Here is a 23,785-nt window from a genome sequence, read left to right as displayed (position 1 = left end):
GGGGCTGCAAACTCTCTTTGGCAAGAAGAAAACCCACACGCAATGCCTCTGCTTGTAACACACTGTACCAATGTTTTGTTTGTACTGGCCCTGACAGATAGAGAAATCCTGCGTTGCCTGGGGTTCCCTAGGGCTCTGTCTGTACAAAATTCCCAAGAATTTCCCTCTACACCAAATCACTTCGCCGAATGCTCACCCCCAGAATAGGGATGCTAGGGTTCAAGTGGTTATAACCATAGAGTTATAATATATCGGTTATAACTATTAAGACCTAAGGTCGATTCTACAAAAAAAAAAAATCAAAAAATCTAATCAAAAATCAATCTTCTAAATCTAAAATGTTTTATTCTGAAACACTTATGTTGCTATAATATCATTGGTTCTCAAACTTTTTAATTTCAAGAACCCCCAAAATGATATATATTTGGCCACGGACCCCCATCTCAAAATATTTAGTTCCAGGGACCCCCAGAAGCAAAGATTTGAGTTACAAATGTTTTGCACACATTTTCATGATTTCTCAAAAATGGCAGATCTACAAGCTCATATGAGCTTGTAGATCTGCTATTTTTGAATAGCCAAAGTATAAAATTTAAAGTTAAAGTGGTTAAAATGACAGATGCGTCTTAATGAGTTAACAGAATTTCATGATCTGTCTGTCTGTCTGTCTGTCTGTCTGTCTGTCTGTCTGTCTCTTAGATGGGCCACCACCACTAACAACGGGGCATCGGCAGACTCCAGGATGTACGACGAGGTGTATGAAAGTGTGGCGGTGAGGAAACACTGTCCGCTCCGTGTCTCTGTCTGTGTGTGTGTGAGTGCATGTGTGTGAGTGCATGTGTGTGAGTGCATGTGTGTGCGTGCATGTGTGTGAGGGCATGTGTGTGTGTGAGTGCATGTGTGTGGTCCCGTTGATCCTGAAATACCATCATATTCCTCTGTAGCATTCCAGGCATTGCGCAACGCAGAGGCTCCCAACGTTGGACCAGATATCCCCCCCCCCCCCCCCCCCCACTCTCCCTCGTCTTATCTTCATTCCTCTATCACAGCGATTCCCAACTTGTGGGCCGGGGCCCCTAATAAGCTGTAAAACACTTAAGATTTGAATGATAAAATAGCATTCGTATAAGAAAATAATGTTGAAAAAGAAATGTTGGAGAAAAAAAAAGAGTTTTCTTTGTGATTCACATGGTAACACTTTGTTAGCTTGTAGATCTGCTATTGCCGGTGTGTGACAGCATGGTATAGCTCACAAAGAATTGTTGGTTCTTCAGCGGTTCTTTGGGGTGGTCAAGGGGGTATATATATATACAGTAGCACCACTGCCGTACAAAGTACCTGTTAAACCCCCGTATGGTTCTTTAGAGGTTGCCAGCCGGCCTCCCGGCGACACAAGATTAGACAATTTGAATACAGTCTAGGATACTTGAGTGCCCCTGAAAAGGTAAAAAGAAATCCTGCAAACGATAGAAAGCACTCAAATAAATGTTTTGTTGCATTTTTAAATCACATATCTACCATTTAATAATAGAGCTCAAGTTGTTAAAAAATACAGTAGGTGCTATATAGCAGTGGTTCTCAACCAGTGGTCCGGGGACCACCAGTGGTCCTTGAGGGGGTTCCAGGGGGTCCCCAGACAAATTAATAGTTAGGAACCAAATTGACCTGTAACTGTCTGTAACTCTGAGAGTGTGGGTCCGTGGGCTATAATATGTGTCAATTTGGGGGTCCTTGACACAAAAAAGGTTGAAAACCACTGCTATGTAGCACCAAAATAGGTTCTCGTAGCCAAAGAACCACTTTTAGTGCTTTTTAGCACCATTTTTGTTTAGTGATTAAATAGAAATCAGGCTTTAATGTCGTGGCCTGGAACAATCTGGCTTGTTGACATTGTGTCCACTCCAGTCACGGGGGGTGAGGGGTCTCGCCCCCTAAGTCAAGACTGCCAGTTAAAAAAACAAACCTTCTGGTACTTTTTATTGAATCAAGCCTTCCTCAGCGTGTTAAGAAAGTGGTCAGTTGTGTTGTGAACAGAAATGACAAAGACTTCAGCTTATGTCCGTAAAAATACAAAATATATTAAAAATTGCACGCGCGCTTCGCGCATGCGCCCCACATATATATGATATGATCAACATAATATGATTATTATTTCTTCTTTAGTGCTGGTGATACGTTTTTCTTTTTCCTGTCCTGTTTTTCTACCCCTTGCATTATTGACTACTGTTCTACTTTTCCACTTATTGCAAGTCGCTCCGGATAAGAGCATTTGTCAAATGTTCTAAAATGCAATTACATTAGTACATAAATTAAATATGAATGCCAAATTTTACAACGCTTTTAAATAATGTAAAGAGAAAAGCAATCCAGGCACTCCAAATGTAAGAAAAAGTCAACGAGAAAGGAAGTACATAAAATCGTTCATCATTATTATAGTGGCTAAATCGTTGAAAAAGCCAACATGTTTCCACTCAGTGTCAGTGGCTCCCAAACTTTTTCCCTTGGAGCGCCCACTTTTCGCATCTGACAAAAACTGAGATCCCCCGCATGTGCGCACACCTGCGCGCGCACACACACACACACACACACACACACACACACACACACACACACACACACACACACACACACACACACACACACAAACGAATTGCCTATCTACAAGCTTACAACGCTGGGAGACTATTTTTGTTATTTTTAAAATATATATATATATATATATATATATTAAATGTTGTCACTATTTTTTTTACAATTATAAAGGAAGTTATGATTTCGTGCGACATGTTTAAAATGTTTCCCAGGCTGGGAAACACTGCTGTAGGTCTTAATCAGAGAAATAAATAAAAGAAAACAGATGAAACACTGGTTTGGCCTCAGCTCTAGCAAAAAAACAATAGCAGGCAATCACCTGACCCAGATAATAACATGACAGGTGAAACAAATTGTATATAATGAAAACAAAAACTTACATAAGTAGGCTACACACCAGATGTGGAAAGTAACTAAATACATTTACTTACGTACTGTACTTAAGTACAATTTTGAGGTATTTGTACTTTGCTTGAGTATGTCCAGTTTCCAATACTGTTACTTCTACTCCACTACATTTCGGATCCAAATATTGTACTTTTACTCCACTACATTTATTTGAAAACTGTAGTTACTGGTTACTTTGTAGATTTTGATTATTATTACAAAACATACATTAGCTGCTTCAGCCCTATATACATTTCGGCCATTTCAAAATAGCAGATCTACACAATGCGTCGCGATGCGACACATTGTGAGCTTGTAGATCTGCTATTTTCAAAAGATTTTTATAGTTTTGTACTTTTTTACTCAAGTACATTTTGAATTCCAGACTTTTACTTGGCTATATAAATGCACCATTTACCATTTGCACATAGATTTTGACCGCAAACCGCTTTAAAATAATGCGTTGTTGTGTTCCCTTCCATCCAGCAGGAGGTGGCAGAGAGCAGGCCAGGCCAGGTGAGACGCCATGCCTCCTTCTCCAGCAGAGAGTCTGATAAGACAGAACAGCAGGCGGCCATCAAGAGACATGCCTCCAGTGGGTATTCATTAGTCTGTTCCTGCATGAATACTAAAAGCTATGCAACAAAAAAAATCAATGCTGAGTGTTCACGATTCACACTGAGACACACTGAGACCTTGGAATCCCCAGCTATTTTTTTTAATGTGAATTACTTTATTATTTCCCCTTGGGGGGGAACGTGTCCTCTCCTCTGCCTTTGACCCATCCCAACTAAACTGCTTCAGTAGCAGTGAGCATATACAATGCAGTGCCCAGCCCGGAGGGGACCGACTCACAGGGTTGTAATGCCACCTTGCTCAAGGGCAATGGCAGGAGTGTGTACCTACAGCCAGTGGTTCAAAGTGGGATGCGGGGATCCAACAGCAGGGGGTCCTTGAGGGGGTTCCAGGAGGTCCCCGGCAAAAAATAGGAACATTTTAAACACACTTGAGCTAATGGCACAAACTCTTTTCAGATGATCGCCCAGTCTACAGTATTATAGCGGTTATGTCTTCATGGTGTAGGAGGAAAACCCACACAAGCGTGGGGAGAACATACAAACTCCAGGAGCCATGTAACCTTGCTGTGAACCAACCTCGTCCTATTATGTTATATTATCTATATAACTCTAGACCAGTGTATCCAGACTGCTGCTGTAGATTTCATTTGATTTGATAATTTTAAAAAGCACATCAAATAATATCATCAAGGACTATACACAAAAAAAGCTAGCTTTTTTTAATGTGATAATGAATGGCCTTCACCTCCCAGATCTAATGGCTAGGAAGGAATGTGAGAACAAGTGATCTGCACCCTTTATTGTGGCTTTAAAAACAGCTGAGCCTTCATTGGACTACTGAACTACTTTGCCTGCCTGAAAATAGCGGATCGGATCTACAAGCTCACATGCTCACAACGGGTTGCAGTGCAATGTGTTGTCAGCTTGTAGATTGGCTATTTTCAGCGTGCGACACCATCGTCCATTTTTAGGCTATCGTCAGTGGTGTAAAGTAACTAAGTACATTTACTCAAGTACTGCACTTAAGTACAATTTTTAAGTATTTTTACTTTACTGGAGTATTTCCAATTTTCAGTACTTTTACTTCTACTCCACTACATCTCAGAGGCAAATATTGTACTTTTACTCCACTGCAATTATTTGAAAACTTTAGTTAATAGTTACTTTGTAGATTTTGATTATTATTATACATTACTCACTTCAGCCCTATTTCGGCCATTTGAAAATAGCTGATCTACAAGCTCATGCGACGCATTGTGAGCTTGTAGATCTCACAATAGATGTAGAGATCTACACTAGATGTAGATCTCTACATTCTGCACAATAAGTACTTTCTACTTTTGGTACTTTAAGTACATTTTGATAACAATACTTTTGTACTTTTACTTTTAAATTTTGAATTCCGGACTTTCTTTTTACGTTGCAGTATTAAGTAAAAAATGTGAGTACATTTTCCCTCACTGGCTGAGTACCTGGCAGGTTATGGTCGACAGACCAGAATAATTGACAAAGGGAGTGACTGCCTAAGCGGCTGTGTCCACCAAGGCGTTTCTTTCTCCCCCTGAGCGCAGCGTGTGCAGCCGTGTAGTATTTACGCTACACTAGAAACGCCAGGAGCGTGACGACGAGGCCCTGAGCGTCTGTCCTGCGTTGAGAACGTGCACATTTGCCGTTTTTATCTGGTCAGCGAGAGTTGAAAAAACACACTACTTAGGGCAGAACACGCTCACAGCGCATTGCACTTTTCATTTAATTTCACTTCATTTCACTTCTGAAGATTCTGTAAAAATTGCTCCACCCTCAAGCGATGCTCAGATGAGCATTTCAGAAGAGCGCCTTGCACTTTCAGCAGGGGGGAACACTTTGGTGGACACACTAATTCAGTGATTCTCAACCAATTTTGTCTTTAAAACCTTGAAAATGGAGTTGTGATACTGATAAATAAATAAATAGGAACTTAAAGTATACAGTTTACAGTTTACAGTTTAGGCATTTAGCAGACACTCTTAATCCAGAGCGAAGGACACAAGATAATACATCATAATACATCAATAATACATCAAATGCATAGAAATAGGAATCTAATAATAAAGTAATACATAAGTAAACCAATAATCTAATAATAACTAATACATATGTAAACCAATAACCTATCATCAGCCTGTACATTGAAACTGTACACATTATAGGATGCCTGGCATCTGTACATAACATGCTATCTAAGTTACATTTCAGCCTTTGCATATTCCTGCAAGGTCGTCAAGGCTAGAGCAAGTGCTACGGGTTTGAAGAGGTGAGTCTTCAGATTACGGCAGAAGATTGGGAGTGAGTTCTAATTGCAATGGGGAGTTCATTCCATAGTAGCGTTCTCCCTTCTGGCAGTCTGGGGCGTGTGGAGCGTTTTCCCGGATGTTTTAGCGAAGGTTCTGACAGCTTCCCTGTGTTAGCTGATATACTACGTTAGTTCCATTGATCCAAGCCAGGAACACAATTGATTGATCATAACGTGATGAAAATGCACGCCGGCGCGCGTCCAGAAAAGGTTGAGAACCGCCAGAATAATTGATTGTCTGACTTTCTCTTTGTTGCTCCTCTTATCATGAAAGGTAAGCTACAGCACTGTGAATGCTAATCATGCTGCTGTTCTTCTGGACTTGTTGTTGCCGTTCACAGGTGTGAACCAGACCCAGTATTCCCAGACCGGGCGGTACGGGAAGACACGTGCGGAGGAAGACGCCAAGAGGTACCTCCGACAGAAGGAGGAGCTGGAGAAGGTGAAGGAGAAGCTGAAGACCACACTGGTGTCCCTCCGCAAGGAGAAGAAGGAGGCCAAGGAGGAGGTGAAGAGTGGCAAAGGTGTGAGAGAAATTACATGTATACTATACTAACAGCTTCACAATTACGTCTAAACTTCCAATTTACATACCACTGCTTTCAGTGGTGGAAAAAGTACTCACATTTTTTAGTAAAGTAAAAGTATCAATACTGCAATGTAGAACTACTCTGTTACAAGTAAAAGCACGGATTTCAAAATGTACTTAAATAAAAGTACAAAAGTATTGGTAATATACTTAAGTTCTAAAAGTAAAAGTACTCGAAATGTATAAAAGTCCTTTGAAAATAGCAGATCTACAAGCTCACAACGCCCTCGCTTTGCGTTGTGCTCAGATGTGCCTCTGAGATGTAGTGGAATAGAAGTAAAAGTATTGAACATTTTAAATACTCCTGTAAAGTAAAAATACCTAAAAATTGTACTTAAGTACAGTATTTGAGTGAATGTACTTAGTTACTTTACACCGCTGACTGCTATACCAATACTATACTGTATGTGCGTGTGTGCGTGTGCGTGTGTGCGTGTGTGTGCGTGCGTGTGTGTGCGTGTGTGCGCGTGCGTGTGTGTGTGTGTTCAGCCCGGGGTGCAGAGCAGAGGTTAGCTCGACTGGAGGCTCTGTGTAAACAGAAGGAGGAGGAGAGGGTGGAGCTAGAACTCAGATTGACAGAAGTGAAGGAAAACCTGAAGAAGTCGTTGGCTGGAGGAGCGCTGGGTCCGCCCACTGATACCAAAATGAGTGCCAAGGTAGGCTGCCTGCAATATCATACTATGCTAAATATGAAAACATTAGCCTACTGGCCAATACTTTGCTGTTTATGTTTGCTACATCAGTGTACGTCCAATTTTTTTTTTTTTTAGAACCATATTATTATATTTGTTTTTTTTCCCTTTACGACAGTTTTTCTTTTCTTCTTTTTGTTCTTCTCTTTTTTGCACAATAATGTGTATTTTTATCCCCATAATAATCAAGTTTTGATTCTATCATCACTGTGGTATTATTTTTTTCATCCCTGTTGTTGTTTTTCTAGTTCCACACTATGCGTTACACTAAGCCATTCCTTTGATTGCCATGTACGTGTGTGTGTGTGTGTGTGTGTGTGTGTGTGTGTGTGTGTGTGTGTGTGTGTGTGTGTGTGTGTGTGTGTGTGTGTGTGTGTGTGTGTGTGTGTGTGTGTGTGTGTGTGTGTGTGTGTGTGTGTGTGTGTGCGCGTGCGTGCGTGCGTGTGTGTGTCCAGGCACAAGGCAGTAAGGTGGAGAAGGTTTACAGTGAGACCATACCGGTCAATTCAGCATCTGAGCTCCGTAAACGACCTCCGTCTCTCTGCACCACCGCCACACGAGGCAACGTCATGCAGAAAGCAAAGGTACTGTGTGTGTGAGAGAGAGAGAGAGAGAGAGAGAGAGAGAGAGAGAGAGAGAGAGAGAGAGAGAGAGAGAGAGAGAGAGAGAGAGAGAGAGAGAGAGAGAGAGAGAGAGAGAGAGAGAGAGAGAGAGAGAGAGAGAGATTCTGTGTCGTTTGAACCTGTGTGACCTTTGAGGGAACCCCAAATTATACCAGTTAACGAGATGGAAATCCCCTGTGGTGAGGGCCATGAGTGTGATCACATCCCTGAATGCTAGGGCTGGGTGATATGACTTCAAATCAATACATCACAATGTACTGAACTGAAATAGCAGATCTACGCGTCACAATGCGAGATGTTGTGAGCTTGTAGATTGGCAGTTTTTGCTTTTTTTTGTACAACGAAGTATAGCCTAACACAGAGTGAAGTGGTTAATCAGACTACCGGTAATAGATTTAGTCGATCATTTTGATTGAACCTTGAACCTGAAGTCGGTTATTTGGGTTTTGACATATTCTCGGTTAAATTCCGTCCCTACCATTATGTTCCGCTTAATTGTGTGATTTGATTTGATGTGTGCGTTTGTAATCATGTGAGTGATTTGGAGTTTATGAGAGAAAGTCACAGCGATGGATGTCTGTCCTCATGTCCTGCCGTGTCCCTGTTCTTCAGGAGTGGGAGTCCAAGAAGAAGGTGACCTAGATGGACCGACGGATGGATGGAAGTACGGACAGCGTCATGGGGGGGACACCCTGGCCTTTGTGGCGTTATGAGTGGCAGGAAGACGGAAGAATAAAAGAAAGGAGAAATGTAAAAGAGGGCAAGAGGAAGAGGGGAGCGGAAGGACATGTACGGATGAGGACACACTTTCCTCTCAACCTGGCAGGAACATGACAAGGAGGAGGGCTCGCTGCTTGCATGCAGACGAAGGATTCTGCATGTAGGAAAGGACTTTTATTTATAAAGCAATGTAAATATCACACATTTGGTCATTTTCCTACAGTACCGGTCCAGTACAGTATTGCTACTCATAGGTCGCTAAAAGTACATGTGTGTGTGTTTTTGCGGTATGCTTACAGTACACCTATGTGCACACAAACACACTTCTGTGTATGTGGGTGTGCCGCATATTTGCGAGTGCACATATTGCTGCGTTTGTGTGCATCATCTGCATGTAGAGTACGCACAGTTCATCGCGAGTTACAGAGAAAGAGAGATATGTTGACGGCAGGACGGCAAAGGGACGGAGCAATTCAAACGGTAAAGCCTGATTCATACTTCTGTGCCGCCGGTGTTGCTCACCGAAAATAGTTTTGGTGCGTGACATCCGGCACAACCAAGTACAGTATAACTGAGGCTTTATTGTGTCATGGGGTGAATGTTCAGGAAGATTCCATGGTTCCCTGGGCTGATAGGGACAATGAAAGATGCCATTGTTTTGATAGACATCAGGGATTTATTGTGTTATTGTCATGTCATGGTTCAAGTTACTGGACATTTTACACTGGCCACTGATGGAGGAGAAAGACCTTTCTCTTTTTACTCAAAGGAGAAGCCGCAGCCACTTAGTTTTCTAGCACATGTTAGCATAACACAACAACAGGTGGGTGTAGTCATATGTCTTATGCCCAAAACTCCTGCAATGTCAGCGAAACATGCATTAGTTGACAAGTCAGCATAACTGGACTCATCCAAGAGTGTCAGGGACACAAAATGTATGTTTGTGGAAACAAACAAAACTATCATTGTTCTTTATGAATAGGAACAGCTGCAGCTACTTTACTAGCACAGGTTAGGACAACACAACAACTGGTGGGTGCTGTCAAAACATGATGTCACTATAAGACGTCATACACCTATTATGAACTGTGCATTCGTGCCAAATGGGATTATCCGACTTCCTTCTAGTAGGAAGAATTCCACATGTTCCGTCCAACTTTGTTATTCCTGGTCGGAAACTCTGGACTTTCTCAGAGCTCTGAGATAGTGCTGTGACGTCATGTAAACACAATAAGCAACAGGTTTCTGCTTTTAAGCCGACTTTCAAGTTTTTCTTTATACAGGGATGAGGTTAATTTGTTATATGCTGTGAAAACAGTATAGCAAATGCACGTTTTTAAGGTGTCCATTTTGTTTGACTTGTGCCATAACAATGACGATATGTGAATTTCTACCCACTACAATATGAAGAATTTTATGATAGATGGCCACCAATTAGGATACATTATTTCCCCATTTTTGTTTTTACATTTACGTTTGCCAAAGTAAGATAAAAAAGATAATATGAAGAATTTACCTATCCAAATAAATTATTGTAACTACCTTAAATTATGAGTATTCGTGAAATTCCACTTGTAATGATGTTCGTTTCAGTATTAGCAGAACCTACACAACCCGGTGGTGTTTCTACAAAATGTAACAGAAGCAACTGTTTATTATTGTAATGTGAAAGTATTTTTGATTTAACCAAACGTGTTTGTGTTGATGCCAACCACTGTTTCTAACTATGAGTACTGCACTTTATTACATTGTTTTGTCTTCATATAAATGTATTTTAAATTAGATTCACTCTGTGCCTCTTTTGTCATATTTGAGGGCTTACATCTCAGATATGTGATTCAACTTCTCCTTTGTATCACATGCGCGCCCATTATTTAATAAAAGCCATTATAAAACAACAATAGCCCAAGACAACATTGGGACTGGAACACTACGAAATGGAAGCTGATTAGTTATCTTTGTTGAGTTCCCTCTCCGGATAGGAAGTTGGTATCCCAACCTTGTTACTACCCGGAGGACGTAAGTTTAATTTCATCTGTACTACTGTGTGTTTTAATCGTCTGTGTAGGTTTGTGTATGCCTGTGTGTGCACGTGCATGTGCGCGCGCGCGCGCGTGTGTGTGTGTGTGTGTGTGCATGCATGCTTGCGTGCGTGCGTGCGTGTGTGTGTGTGTGTGATGGGATGCAGGTGTGCTTGACTGATTGAATGAGTGATGGATTTTGCAGATTGTTGGAGGGAGCTGATTGGTTCCTTCCAACCTTCTAGAGGGAAGTTTAAAAGGCCGGTTTTCCTCAGGCTCAGCTCCAGGGTTCTTTCCACTTTACAATCCAACCAGGTTGCCAGCCGACAAGGCCACACTTAGAATAATGTTTGCTAGTGTTCAGTGTTTTTTTAAAGCCTGGGTTTAGTAGGGGTGCGTAGTCCCGGGGTGTATAGTCTTTTTTACGGGGCCAGAGCTCAGCTCTGGACCTGTTTTATTATTCGCTTTATTCTGTTTCTTCTGCCACTTTTCACAGTTCTGGCTGAACCGTGCTGTCGCTTTTTACGAAACTCGGCCATATGGTAGATGGTCATGAAAAACGATAAAGAAATAATTCTCACAATCTTTCGTCCAAAGGTGGCGTTATAGCACTCAATTGAAAATGGCAACTTTGACCAGGTACAACTCATGCCCTGTTTGACCTAGAGCCATGAAACTTGGATACACATATGCGTCTCCTCATGCTGAACAACTTTCACCCTCTGACTTTTGACCTCTGACCTTTAGATCTCCCACCATTTTGAATTATATGAAAGACAGTCATTGGCTCTTAACTTCTGCATTTTTTCACTTATGGAAAATCTGCTACTACTGTTTTGTTTGCAGAGGTTCAAAGTTCATGTGTAAAGAGTTTCGTGCAGATTACTCAAAAATCCCAGGAGGAGATAGATTTTCACTATTACAGTTTTATGAAAATTATTCATCTGCCCCTAACACATACATGCAGACTCACATTTCTTTGAAACGTTGCAGAAATGTTGAGGGTCATTCCAAATATCACTGAAACCAATCTTACTCCAATTGGCCAAAGGGGGGCGCTATAGCAATTTTTTGAAAATGCAAACTTTAAACAGGCATAAGTCATGCCTCGTTTGGCCGAAAGTCGTGAAACGTGCTTACACTTGTGCCTTGACTCATGAGGAACACATGTATCACTTTGACCAGCAAGCTCCGCCCTTAGATTTTCCGCAATTTTGAGCAGTTTGAAAAACACTTAAACCCAGGATTTTTCAGCTATTTGCGTGAAACTGTATCATCTGTGTGAACTCTTTTTTCAGAGGTTCTTGTCTGTTGGTCCAATGGCTTCCCTCTTCTCACAACCTCAAAGTCGCCGGTTCAAGCCTCACTTGGTGCAGACTTCATTTAAAGTGCATCGCAAACAACAAGACTGTATCAATGAATACATGTGCAATTATTAAAGATAACATGAAATGCTTATTTGAGAATGTGTGTTTTCAATGTATGACATACTTCATTGTGAAAATAGCTGATCCACAATCTCACAACTTTTCAGATAGCAACGAGAGTATGTTTTTTCAATGTATAACATACTTCATTGTGAAAATAGCCGATCTACAATCTCACAACTTTTCATGTTTTGTGAGCTTGTGGATCGGCTACTTTCACTAGTTTTGGTTCTGAGGAGGTGTACAATTTCTTCATTGGTAAATGGTTTGTGAACGACTGGTCTTAGTGTTAGTGAAACAGGGGCTTGGTTCATGACAGAAGGCAAGAGTTTATAAACTTCAACAGACAACATCAGCCTGGACAAAGCTATAGCACTACAGGTAGTGTTGCAGCCTATTAGTACAAAGGTTGAGTGTTCGAATCCTGTTAATGGCAATAGGTTGAGGTGTCCAATCAAACCATTCTGTTTCCATCTCTCTCTCTCATCAATCTATTCCGTTTCCATGTCTCTCTCTCTCTCTCTCTTCAATCTATTCCGTTTCCATGGCTCTCTCGCTCTCTCTTTCTCTCTCTCTCTCTTCAATCTATTCCGTTTCCATGTCTCTCTCTCTCTCTCTCTCTCTCTCTCTCCAATCTATGCAGCTATATTTTGTCTTTTGACTTTGACTGAATCGTCTTTGTTTGCTAGAACTGAACAAAACTTTGTTCAATTAAAACCAAAGTCTTTCTCTCAGTCGTTATTTATTACTCGACATGTGTGCTTGCTTAACTTGTCAGACGGTCCCTAGAGGGTACCGTTTTCATCCTGTAAATAACCTTTTCACCCACATGGCACCACCTGAATAACAGTATTACTTTATAGCAGGGGTCTTCAACAGCGGGTCCGGGACCCCTAGGCGGTCCTCAGAGTTACTACAGGGGGTCCGCCAAATCTTTGTGTGATACGATTTGTTTTTTTTACATTAACCACTTGAACCCTATAGCATCCCTCTTCTGAGGAGAACTTTAGCCAAAATTAGCAGATCTAAAAGCTCACAACGCCTCGCGCTGCGAGGCGTTGTGAGCTTGTAGATATGCTATTTTTGGCAAAGAGGTATATAGGTGTAGAGGTAAAAAAAAGAGCAGACCAAGTAAACAAAATAAGTTTAATCTGAAACACAATTTTATACAATATAGAGGGAGTCCCTGCTTCATCTCTCTCTCAGCTAGGGGGTCCTTGGCCTGAAAACGTTGAAGACCCCTACTTTATAGCACCTTACAATCATGTCATATTATGTTACGTAAATACGTCTTTCCCCCAAAGATACAGCATGTCAAGGCTTCTGTGCACTATATTTTTGTTTTTCCCTTTGTTGTTGTCTTTAAGTTTTCATTTTTTGTTCATTTGTATGATGTGTATGGTATGTCTTGTCTCGTAATAATCGTTAGTAATGTTGTTATTTGATTAAGAATGTTTTTTGTCTACTGTATGTCTTGTCTAAAAAAATGTTTGCATCATTTGTTGAAAGTGAATTCTCTGTTTGTTTGTCTACAAAAGAAAATAAAGTACAAATCATAAAAAAAAAAAAAAGATACAGCATGTCACGGGGAAAACTTGAGAGAATGACCCCCCGAAATAATCATAATTGAACTGTGGACCCCCCAAAATAATAATATTTGAACTGGGGACCGCCTAAAATAACCATATTTGAACTGGGGATCCCCCACCCTGACATGCACTTGGAATGTAGGAGTTGAGGCATTCAATTTATTTTGACTTGGTTCCACAGATAAACATTGTGAAAATAGCTGATCTATAAACTCACAACGCCTCACAAAGCGAGGCGTTGTGAGCTTGTAGATCGGCTGTTTTTTTTTTTGCCTCTTTCTTATATTATGTGACACTTTGGCCAATGTTTGACCAGTTTTTATAGTATAGTTTGTTGATTACTTTTGATGCAGTAATTGTGTTTTTCTTTTCTTTCTTACTTTTTTTGTAGGTATTAAAAATGCCCCCCCCCCCAAAAAAAAAAAATCATGTGGGGACCCCCCTGGGGGTCCCGACACACAGGTTGAGAACACTGCCCTAAGAAGCAGGGAGGGGCGGGGCTATTTGAGTCCTTTAATTGTTGGCACCTCCCCCTCTCACACACACCTACCAGCAAACAAATGTTTGGGACCCAATGTTTGGCAACCAAACTGTGGAAACATTCTCCATCCAAATGAAACAGGTGAGTTTTCTACAGGTGTGTTAGCTACTTAGCTTATCAACTGCTTAGCATTAAGGAATTGATGAAATTGCGTGTAATTTCACTTTGATTTGATTTGGTAAAAAAGCAACAACTAATGAGGATGAAGCATTGTTGTGTGAAGTGAATATGAACCGTGTTTGTTTTAGTCCTGAAACATGAATGGATGAACTTCAACCTGGTGTTTGAACTTTCTCAATTTACGGCCCCTACATCTATATAAACGTTCAGATTCTAAATATAAATTACTTAATTTATGGCCGCGGTTATTATCATTATGTACGGGTCCTCAGATGTAGCTGTATATTCCGTATTTTTCAATTAAAAGCATTGTAATCCGATCGGTGGCCATTTACTCCGTCTTTTCGCCATATGCCTTAAACTACGCTACCCTATCGGTTGGGAGGTGTATTGCACTCTAATACATTATAACTCTATGAGGAAAATGGCTGCCGATCGGATTAAAATGCTTTTTATTGAAGAATACGGAAAATAAGGGTACTTCTACGGGCCCGTATAAAATTGTAACATCTGTGGCCATGAGGTAAAAACTTTATATTTGAAATGTGAACGTTTATGTAGATGTACGGACTGTAAATAGAGAAAGTGCAAACACCAGGTTGAAGTTAATCCATGACGGTCGTGATGCTGACGCTATGCAGGCCTAGTCAGTGGTGTAAAGTAACTAAGATGTACTCAAGTACTGTACTTGAGTACAATTTTGAGGAACTTTTACTTAAGGAGTTCCAATTTTCAATACTTTTACTTCTACTCCACTACATCTCAGAGAAATATTGTACTTTTACTCCCCTCCACAATATTTTGAAAATATATTTTCAAAATATTTTTATACATTTTGAAAACTTAAAAAGAGTCATTTCTGCATAATGAGTACTTATACTTTGAGTATATTTTCGATGCCAATACTTTTGTACTTTGACTCAAGTATGTTTTTAATACAGTACTTTTACTTGTATTTCTGCATTGTGGTATTGATACTTTTACTTAAAACATGTGAGTACTTTTTCCATCACTGAAAGTTGGTGTCTGTGTGTGTGTGTCTGTCTGTTTAGTTGTAGATCAGGGGTGATGCAACTTTAATGATGTAGAGGGCCACTGTACTGTATATCCACACTCACTCCAGAGGGCCACATTGCATATACTGTGCCATTGTCACACAAAAGTAGCAAAAACAGCCGATCTACAAGCTCAAAACGCGCCGCAGTGCGATGCGTTTTGAGCTTGTAGATCTGCTATTTTTGAATTGGAATCCTGATTTGATTTTGTGCTATTTTTTTCATTGGAATCCTGAAAAGTAACATTTTTATTTAATTTCCAATGCATTTAGTTATACTTATGTTAACTGTATGAACTTAAATACAAATATATTGGACATAAAAAAGAACATAGAATTTTAATACTAGTCATTAAGCTATAAATATAGACTGAAGTAATTAAAGCGGGTCATGTTTGCGTGTTTGGAATTGTAACAGCTGAAATCAATAATATATCAGTATTCTGATATTAACCTGTGGGCCGCATTAAGTGAAGGTGAGGACTGCATGTGGCCCCCGGGCCGCCTGTTCCCCATCTATGATCTACAACATGCATTAATATCGGAATACTGATATATTATTGATTTCAGCTGTTACAATTCCAAACATGCAAACATGACCCGCTTTAATTACTTCAGTCTATAGTAGTAGCTTATTGACTTTGTTTTTGTCCAATGTATTTGTATTTAAGTTCATAAAGTTAACATAAGTATAACTAAATGCATTTGAAATGAAATAAAAGTTACTTTTCAGGATTCCAATTACAAAATACCCAAACAAATTTCAGGAAATAGCAGATCCACAAGCTCAAAACGTATCACGATGCGACGCGTTTTGAGCTTGTAGATCAGTTATTTTTGCTACTTTTGTGTGACATACTAGAATGCCGAAGTACAGCATTAATTTACAAAAAGATATGGAGATAAGAGGTTACCAGTATGTCATGTTTCTAATGTTTGCAGACCAATAGTATAGTTGTATATTTGGTTGTGCAAGCCCGCCAAGGTTCTTTGGTCTGTAAAAATGCTTTACATAGCCGTGGTGATCTTTTTTTGTTCCACATAAAATAAGTAATACATTGATCTAGCATATTGAAATAGGATTTTGGTATGCAAACTGGAATAGACTGGAATAAGTGAATGCATTTTGGGAGCAAGTTCATTTTTATGGAGTTTATATTATACGCCCCGAAAGGGATAGAGGTAATGGAGACCAGTGTTCAAAGTCCTGCTTGTTTTTTTTTTTAGAAGCACAGCAAAGTTAGCTTTAAAAAGGTCTTCATAGTGGCGGGTGACTACTATGTCAAGCTATGTACATTGAGTTGACAGTGAACCAATTTAAATGGTAGGTCAGACATATTTGGTTTGGAGTGACTTGAGTGAAGTGTTAACATAAGGGATATTTCACTTTCAAACATGTTTGGGGTCATTTTAACGTCTACTTGTGTTTCACCCCAGATACTGTAGTTTTTAAGTTGCTTGATTCAGTATTTATACATTTGATATGCATTTAATCAGACACGCCCCCTTCCTATACAAACCCATTGTTCTGGGACATTCTGCATGAGTACTTTCACTTTTTTACTTTTGATGCCATTACTTTTGTACTTTTACTCAAGTAAATGTAGAATTCCGTACTTTTACTTGTAACAGAGTATTTCTATATTGCAATATTGATACTTTTACTTAAGTAAAAAATGTGAGTACTTTTTCCACCACTGGTCTATATCAAGGGTTCCCAAACTTTTCAGGCCATAACCCCCCAAAATAATCCTATTTGAACTGGTGACCTTCACCCTGACAAGCACTTGGAATTGTAGGAGGCAGTTGAGGCATTAAGTTTAGTTTGACTCGGTTCCACAGATAAATATTGTGAAAATAGCCGATCTACTAGCTTGTAGATCGGCTATTTATAAAATGTTTGCCGTGCCGATGTTGGACAGTTTTTTTTAATAGTATAGTTGGTTACTTTTGACACAGTAATGGTCTTATTCGTTTTTATTTGTCATTTTAGAGGTATTAAAAATGTCTTAAAAGTCCTTAAATTGTAACTTTATAAATGTGCAGATACCCTGTATAGTGTACACTTATACTGTATGTTGGTTTGTTTACTGTTGAGTGAGAAAATAATGTTGCAACATTAAGCTAATCATCTGGGGACCCCCAACATAATTTGGGGGACCCCCCCAAGGGGTCCTGGCCCTCAGATTGGGAACCATTGTTCTATTGCTCAATCTAGGCATTATCCTTGTATTTTGTAACTGCTGTTCTACTGTTATGGCAGCAGTATGGCATAATTTACAGTAATAGAGACATTTAATTTATTGCCTCACTTCACTGGCTCACTGTCAAATTTAGAATTGATTTTAAGGTCCTTTGTATTTGCTTTTAAATCTTTAAACGGGTTAGTATAGCTCCTCTGTACCTCGCTGAGCTCCTGGAACCATACACCCTTAGCCAGGGCTCTGAGGTCTGCCGATCAGTCGTTATTGGTACTCAGCAAAAACTGGCAAAAAGACCACGGGTGGCCGCACTCGGTGCTACGCTATGAGCTTGTATATATGCTATTTTTAAATAGCCAAATAAATCTAAAATGACCATGCTTTCCCGGTCTTAATGGGTTAAAACCCACCTATTCTCTTTGGCTTTTAATGTCACTGGATCCTCTATTGCAGGGGTCTTCAACGTTTTCAGGCCAAGGACCCCCTCTCTGAGAGAGAGATGGAGCAGGGACCCCCACTATGTATTGCATAAACTTGTGTTGCAGATTAAAGCTTTTCATAGATGTTGGTTTCATGTTAATGTGTATTTTCAGACATTTAACCACTTAGAAGGTCCACATCAGTCACCAGAACCGAGGACAGGTGTTTTCAAGGAATGTAACATGGTTAAAATGGAGTTTGAAGTTTACAATGGGTTTGTATAGGAAGGGGGCGTGTCTGATACAATGTATATCATCAAATATCTTCTAAATACTCAATCAAGCAATTTAAAGTGTCTGGGGTGAATCACAAAAGCAGAGTGGACGTTAAAATGAGCTCAAACAAGTTTGTAAGTGAAATATCCCTTTACGGTTATTTGTCATTTGCAATTTGTTTTATTACGAAGCCTGAAAGCCAAACAGAAATTACCTATGAATCCATATGCAGTGGTGGAAAAAATGTTAAAATGTTTTACTTACGTAAAAGTATCAATACTGCAATAAAGAAATAGTAAAAGGACTGAAAATTGGAAATACTCCAGTAAAGTAAAAATACCTCACAACTGTACTTAAGTACAATACTTGAGTAAATGTACTTAGTTACTTTACACGACTGTCCATATCTTCCAATGCCAAAAACACAACTAAATGGTTAATCACATGTATTTGTATGACAGGCGTCAACTTAAATGTTTTAATTGTCACAGCCCTAGGCATAGCCTAAGCCGGTCTTAAAGGGATAGTTCACCCAAAAATAACTTATTTTCTAACGATTAGTCACCCCTGAAGACTTGAATTTGTGGATATTTTGTTGTTTTGTCTCATTCCTAAGCCAATAATTTGATGACCGGTAGCGGTTCCGGTAGGAGACACAAAGAGTCTCCTTTGTTTCTCCTATCGGAACCGCTGCCTACCGGTCCGCTGGTCATCAAATTATTGTCTTAGGAATTTGACAAAAAAAAAAGATATCCATGAATTCAAGTCTGCATGGGGTGACTAATTGATAGAAAAAAAATGTTTTTGGGTGAACTATCCCTTTAATGGATTAATGTGCTGCCTGCTATTGCCACTGCTATGCTGTGTAGGGCAGGCTATGTCTAGGGCTGTGTCACCGTTACAAAACTTAAATAATACACATAATTGTGATTAACCATTAATTGTGTTTTTGGCATTGAACATTGGAACATAATACAATGCCTTTCAGGCACACTGTGTATGAGCAACCCGATCGCCAGAGGAAACGTTCTCATTGAACGTTTTTCAACGTTTCTCAAAATCCGTGCATAGACTACTGGAAAACCACAAATTCCGTGCATAGCCGCCTCGCATCTCCCCCATTGTGACTAAACCATTTCGGAGGCGTGCAGTCTCAAGGGAATTGTCGCCGTGTGAAGGACCAGCGAGCTAAAGCGAGCGAGTTGCCGTCCTGAACATTGCGACATTCCCTTGAGCCTACTCAGCGCCGTTTGAGTTACGTACCGATAGGCACAGAATCTTAAATTTTGTTGTGGGGACTGCTCTACTTCTGGGTTTTTCCGGGTTGCGACTGGTTACGCCCACCGTGGGACTCCCCATACATATGCACGGAATTTGGGGGTTTCTAGGCGACTATGCACGGAATGACATGCACAAATCCGTGCAATGTATACTAATTCTCTGGCGATCAGGCTGGTATGAGGATACAGTATACGTATACTAGGCTGTGTATGAGGATACAGTATACGTATACTAGGCTGTGTATGAGGATACAGTATACGTATACTAGGCTGTGTATGAGGATACAGTATACTAGGCTGTGTATGAGGATACAGTATACTAGGCTGTGTATGAGGATACAGTATACGTATCCTATATGTGGCTCTCGGTCACTTGAATAAATCTTTGTTTCTTTGTTTGTTTCTTTCAGATACTCAAGAATACATCCTGGCAGAGGTTCTTCACCCTCCTGTGGAACTATCCAGCCTGCACCCTCCTGTGAGTCGTCTCAGCCTGCCTCCGCCTGCCTCCGCCACTGTCTACACTAAGGTAAGTCTTTTGAAGAGCCACTGTCTACAAAGTCTTTCGAAGAGGAACCGCTGTCTACAAAGTCTTTCGAAGAGAAGCAACTGTCTACAAAGTATTTCGAAGAGGAGCCGCTGTCACTCCCCCCCCCTTTTTTTTTCTGAATTTGAATTTAAAATGATGTGATTGTATTTCAGTAGTTGGCACTGTTGGCACTTTCTGGTACCCCCCCCCCACCACCACTGCCCCCCCCCCAACAAAAAAAATGACATTAAGAATTTCTCAATTGGAACATCTCTTTATTATTTCATTTTCTGGTAGCCCCCCCCCATTTAATTTTCTGGTGCCCCCATTTAATTTTTTTGGTGCCCCCCCCCCATTTCATTTGCCGGTGCCCCCCCCCCCCCTCCCATTTCATTTTCCGGTCCCCCCCATATTTTTTTTTCATTTTTTTTTTCAAACTTTGATAAGAAAAATGCCGTATCAGATTTTCACCGCCCCCCCCCCCCCCCCCCCGCCCCCCTTAGAAGGGACTGGACCAGTGTTTTTTTTTATTATTGCTCAATTATTATTTAATTTTCTGGTAGCCCCCCCCCCCCCCTTACATTTTCTGGTGCCCCCCACATTTAATTTTTTTTGGTGCCCTCCCCCCCCATTTCATTTGCCGGTTCCCCCCCCCCCCCCCCCATTTAATTTTCTGGTGGCCCCCCCCATTTAATTTTTTTGGGTGCCCTCCCCCCGCCCATTTCATTTGCCGGTGCCCCCCCCCCCCTCCCATTTCATTTTCCGATGCCCCCCCCTCCATTTAATTTTCTGGTGCCCTCCCCCCCATTTCATTTGCCGTTGCCCCCCCCCATTTAATTTTTTTGGTGCCCCCCCCCCCCCCCCCCCATTTCATTTGCCGGTGGCCCCCCCCCCATTTCATTTTCTGGTGCCCCCCATATAATTTTTTTTGGTGCCCCCCCCATTTCATTTGCCGGTGCCCCCCCCCTACCATTTCATTTTCCAGTCCCCCCCCATATTTTTTTTCATTTTTTTTTCAAACTTTGATAAGAAAAATGCCGTATCAGATTCCCCCTCCCCCCTTACATTTTCTGGTGCCCCCCACATTTAATTTTTTTTGGTGCCCTCCCCCCCCATTTCATTTGCCGGCCCCCCCCCATTTAATTTTCTGGTGGCCCCCCCATTTAATTTTTTTGGGTGCCCTCCCCCCGCCCATTTCATTTGCCGGTGCCCCCCCCCCACCCATTTCATTTTCCGATGCCCCCCCCTCCATTTAATTTTCTGGTGCCCCCCCTCCCATTTCATTTGCCGGTGCCCCCCCCCCCCATTTAATTTTTTTGGTGCCCCCCCCCCCCCCCATTTCATTTGCCGGTGGCCCCCCCCATTTCATTTTCTGGTGCCCCCCATATCATTTTTTTTGGTGCCCCCCCCCATTTCATTTGCCGGTGCCCCCCCCCTCCCATTTCATTTTCCATTCCCCCCCGATATTTTTTTTCATTTTTTTTTTCAAACTTCGATAAGAAAAATGCCGTATCAGATCCCCCCCCCCCCCCTTAGAAGGGACTGGACCAGTGTTTTTTTTATTATTGGGTCACGGCCAGCGTTTGTGTGATTTATGTCTCGTAGCATTTCGCGTCATTTCCGCTAAGTAATTTGATTTGCGTCGCGTCTCAGGATTTCACGTCACATCCGTGCAGGTAAGTCTTCATCACGTCAGCCCACATCACATAAGTCCATGGTGTAGTGTAGTGTAGTATGTGATGTGGATTGATGTGATGTATGTGTTGTCATTTCACAACACATGCGGATAAACCTTCATTACATTTGATATGTGTCGTTGAACCCCCCCCCCCCCCAAAAAATGACAAAGAATTTTGCTCAATTGGAACAGCTCTTTATTATTTCATTTTCTGGTAGCCCCCATTTAATTTTTATTTGGTGCCCTCCCCCCCATTTCATTTGCCGGTGCCCCTCCCCCCATTTCATTTTCTGGTGCCCCCCGCCCATTTCGTTTTTTTTGGTGCCCTCCCCGCCCCCCATTTCATTTTACGGTGCCCCCCCCCCCATTTCATTTTCTGGTGCCCCCCGCCCATTTAGTTTTTTTTGGTGCCCTCCCCCCCCCCCATTTCATTTTACGGTGCCCCCCCCCCATATTTCTTTTTCATTTTTTTTTCAAACTTGGATAAGAAAAATGCCGTATCAGATTTCCCCCCCCCCCTCCCCCCTCCCTTTTCTCTATATATATATATATATATATATATATAGAAGAGGAGCCGCTGTCTACAAAGTCTTTCTAAGAGCCGCTGTCTACAAAGTCTTTCGAAGAGCCGCTCTCTACAAAGTCTTTCGAAGAGGAGCCTCTGTCTACAAAGTCTTGTAAAGAGGAGTCTACCCCTCCTGTGAACCTACCCAGCCTGTACCCTCCTGTGACTCGTCTCAGCCTGCCTCCGCCTCTCTCTATCCATGGATTTGTCTGCTTGGGGGGGATTCCTCCGCACCGAGGCCCGGTGTATCCACCTCGATGCTCAACGCTGGTTGGTTTCCGCCGTCGAGGACCTTGGCCCATCGGGGGTTTCTTCTGAAGACGCCTCAAGGTAGGAACCTCCTAACCCTAACCTGCTGCTTTTTTTTTCAGGTTTTTAGACATAGGCCTCTGTAAATCCGGGCCCCTACCTGGTCATTTGAAAAGTCACTTTTTGGTAGGTTCCAAAGGTGACTTTTTTGGGGTGTTAAGTCGGGGTGGGGGGAACTGTGTAATTTCTTGCCCGAAGAAGAACAAGAATCACATGAAGCTGCACATTTTAATCAAGATGATCTACGTTTTTCCATTTAAAAGTTTAATTTCTTGTCCGAAGAAGAACAAGATCAAGAACATCATGTCGATGCGTCCCAACATACCTGAACTGAGTCAACGAGATGTACATTTTGAATGATAAATGTCTAACCAATGGAGCAACCATTTTTGATTTCTCGCCCACCTTGGAGTTACATCATCGCAAGGTAGCTATACAATTCAATAGCTATACAAGTGATCAGCAGTCTGCTCAAGCATATTGTGCTGTCTACCAGGCCCCACTTCTTCATGTATGTTTTGAAGTGTCCAACCCCAGTACGCAGTCGGTTCAGCTAGGTCAATTTCCCGCATGGCAGATCTCCCTCCTTTGATGCCGTCTCCTGGGTCCCAGATGTAGCGGTGACAACGTGTTGGCCCATGCAGAAGACTCCCACTCCTGCTTCCAGGATGCCTCCATCCATGCCTTTGTAGACAGGTCCTCAGGGATAGAACTGAGCATCTCTTGTTGTATGGGTGGCGGGACTTGAGTCTGTTTTGAAGGCAATGCTGTCATAGTGTTGTCATGCAGGATATGCCAGTCATGTTTCTGGGCTATCCTTGGGGCGAGGATGTGAGGGTAGCAGCCTCTCGTTGGAGGCCGGTTGAGGCAATTCCTGCTAGGATTGGGAAGTAGAATATAGGGGTGGGATTCAGGCAACCAGTTATAATCCGGAGAACATTGTTAATGGCAGCATCAACCTTTTTGGCATGTGGGCTTCTACACCAAGCTGAGGCACCGTGTTTGGCTGCAGCAAAGACCAGGGCTTGCGTGGGGATTCGTAGTACTTTGGCAGAGGAATCTCAGGACGTACCAGAGAGACAGCAGATTGGCGAGACCATTGATGACACTTTGGCCTCTGGGTGTTGCTTAGAAGACGGTGTCCTATCCAGGTACCTTGGGGCTTGCTGGAACTCCAGGTGATTGTGGTCCATGAACACGTCCAGTTCCTGTTTTGCTTCGCTGTTGTTGAGGTGATATGCTGCCAACACTGTCCTCCCAATG

The 23,785-nt window shown here is 41.6% G+C and overlaps 1 protein-coding gene across 5 annotated transcripts in view; it reads left to right on the top strand.

Annotated features, from left to right (window-relative positions):
- The window catches only part of LOC311056666 (actin filament-associated protein 1-like 1), a 45,156-nt gene extending 34,859 nt beyond the window's left edge, over nt 1-10,297 (top strand). For 4 of the 5 annotated variants that reach the window (XM_084073464.1, XM_084073465.1, XM_084073462.1 and 1 more), the window contains exons 14-19: nt 700-772; nt 3,466-3,574; nt 6,231-6,413; nt 6,968-7,134; nt 7,626-7,754; nt 8,406-10,297. In XM_084073464.1, the coding sequence (XP_083929590.1) occupies nt 700-772; nt 3,466-3,574; nt 6,231-6,413; nt 6,968-7,134; nt 7,626-7,754; nt 8,406-8,435 (691 nt within the window). In that variant the 3' untranslated portion in view covers nt 8,436-10,297. The remainder of the gene's footprint in view (nt 1-699; nt 773-3,465; nt 3,575-6,230; nt 6,414-6,967; nt 7,135-7,625; nt 7,755-8,405) is intronic. The other variant, XM_084073463.1, reaches the window with a different exon arrangement.
- Nucleotides 10,298-23,785: the final 13,488 nt, after the last annotated feature.

The sequence above is a fragment of the Gymnoscopelus microlampas genome (genome assembly GCF_963454915.1).
Source record: "Gymnoscopelus microlampas genome assembly, chromosome: 12".
Lineage (NCBI taxonomy): Eukaryota > Metazoa > Chordata > Actinopteri > Myctophiformes > Myctophidae > Gymnoscopelus > Gymnoscopelus microlampas.
This window is presented reverse-complemented; position numbering and strand designations above follow the sequence as displayed.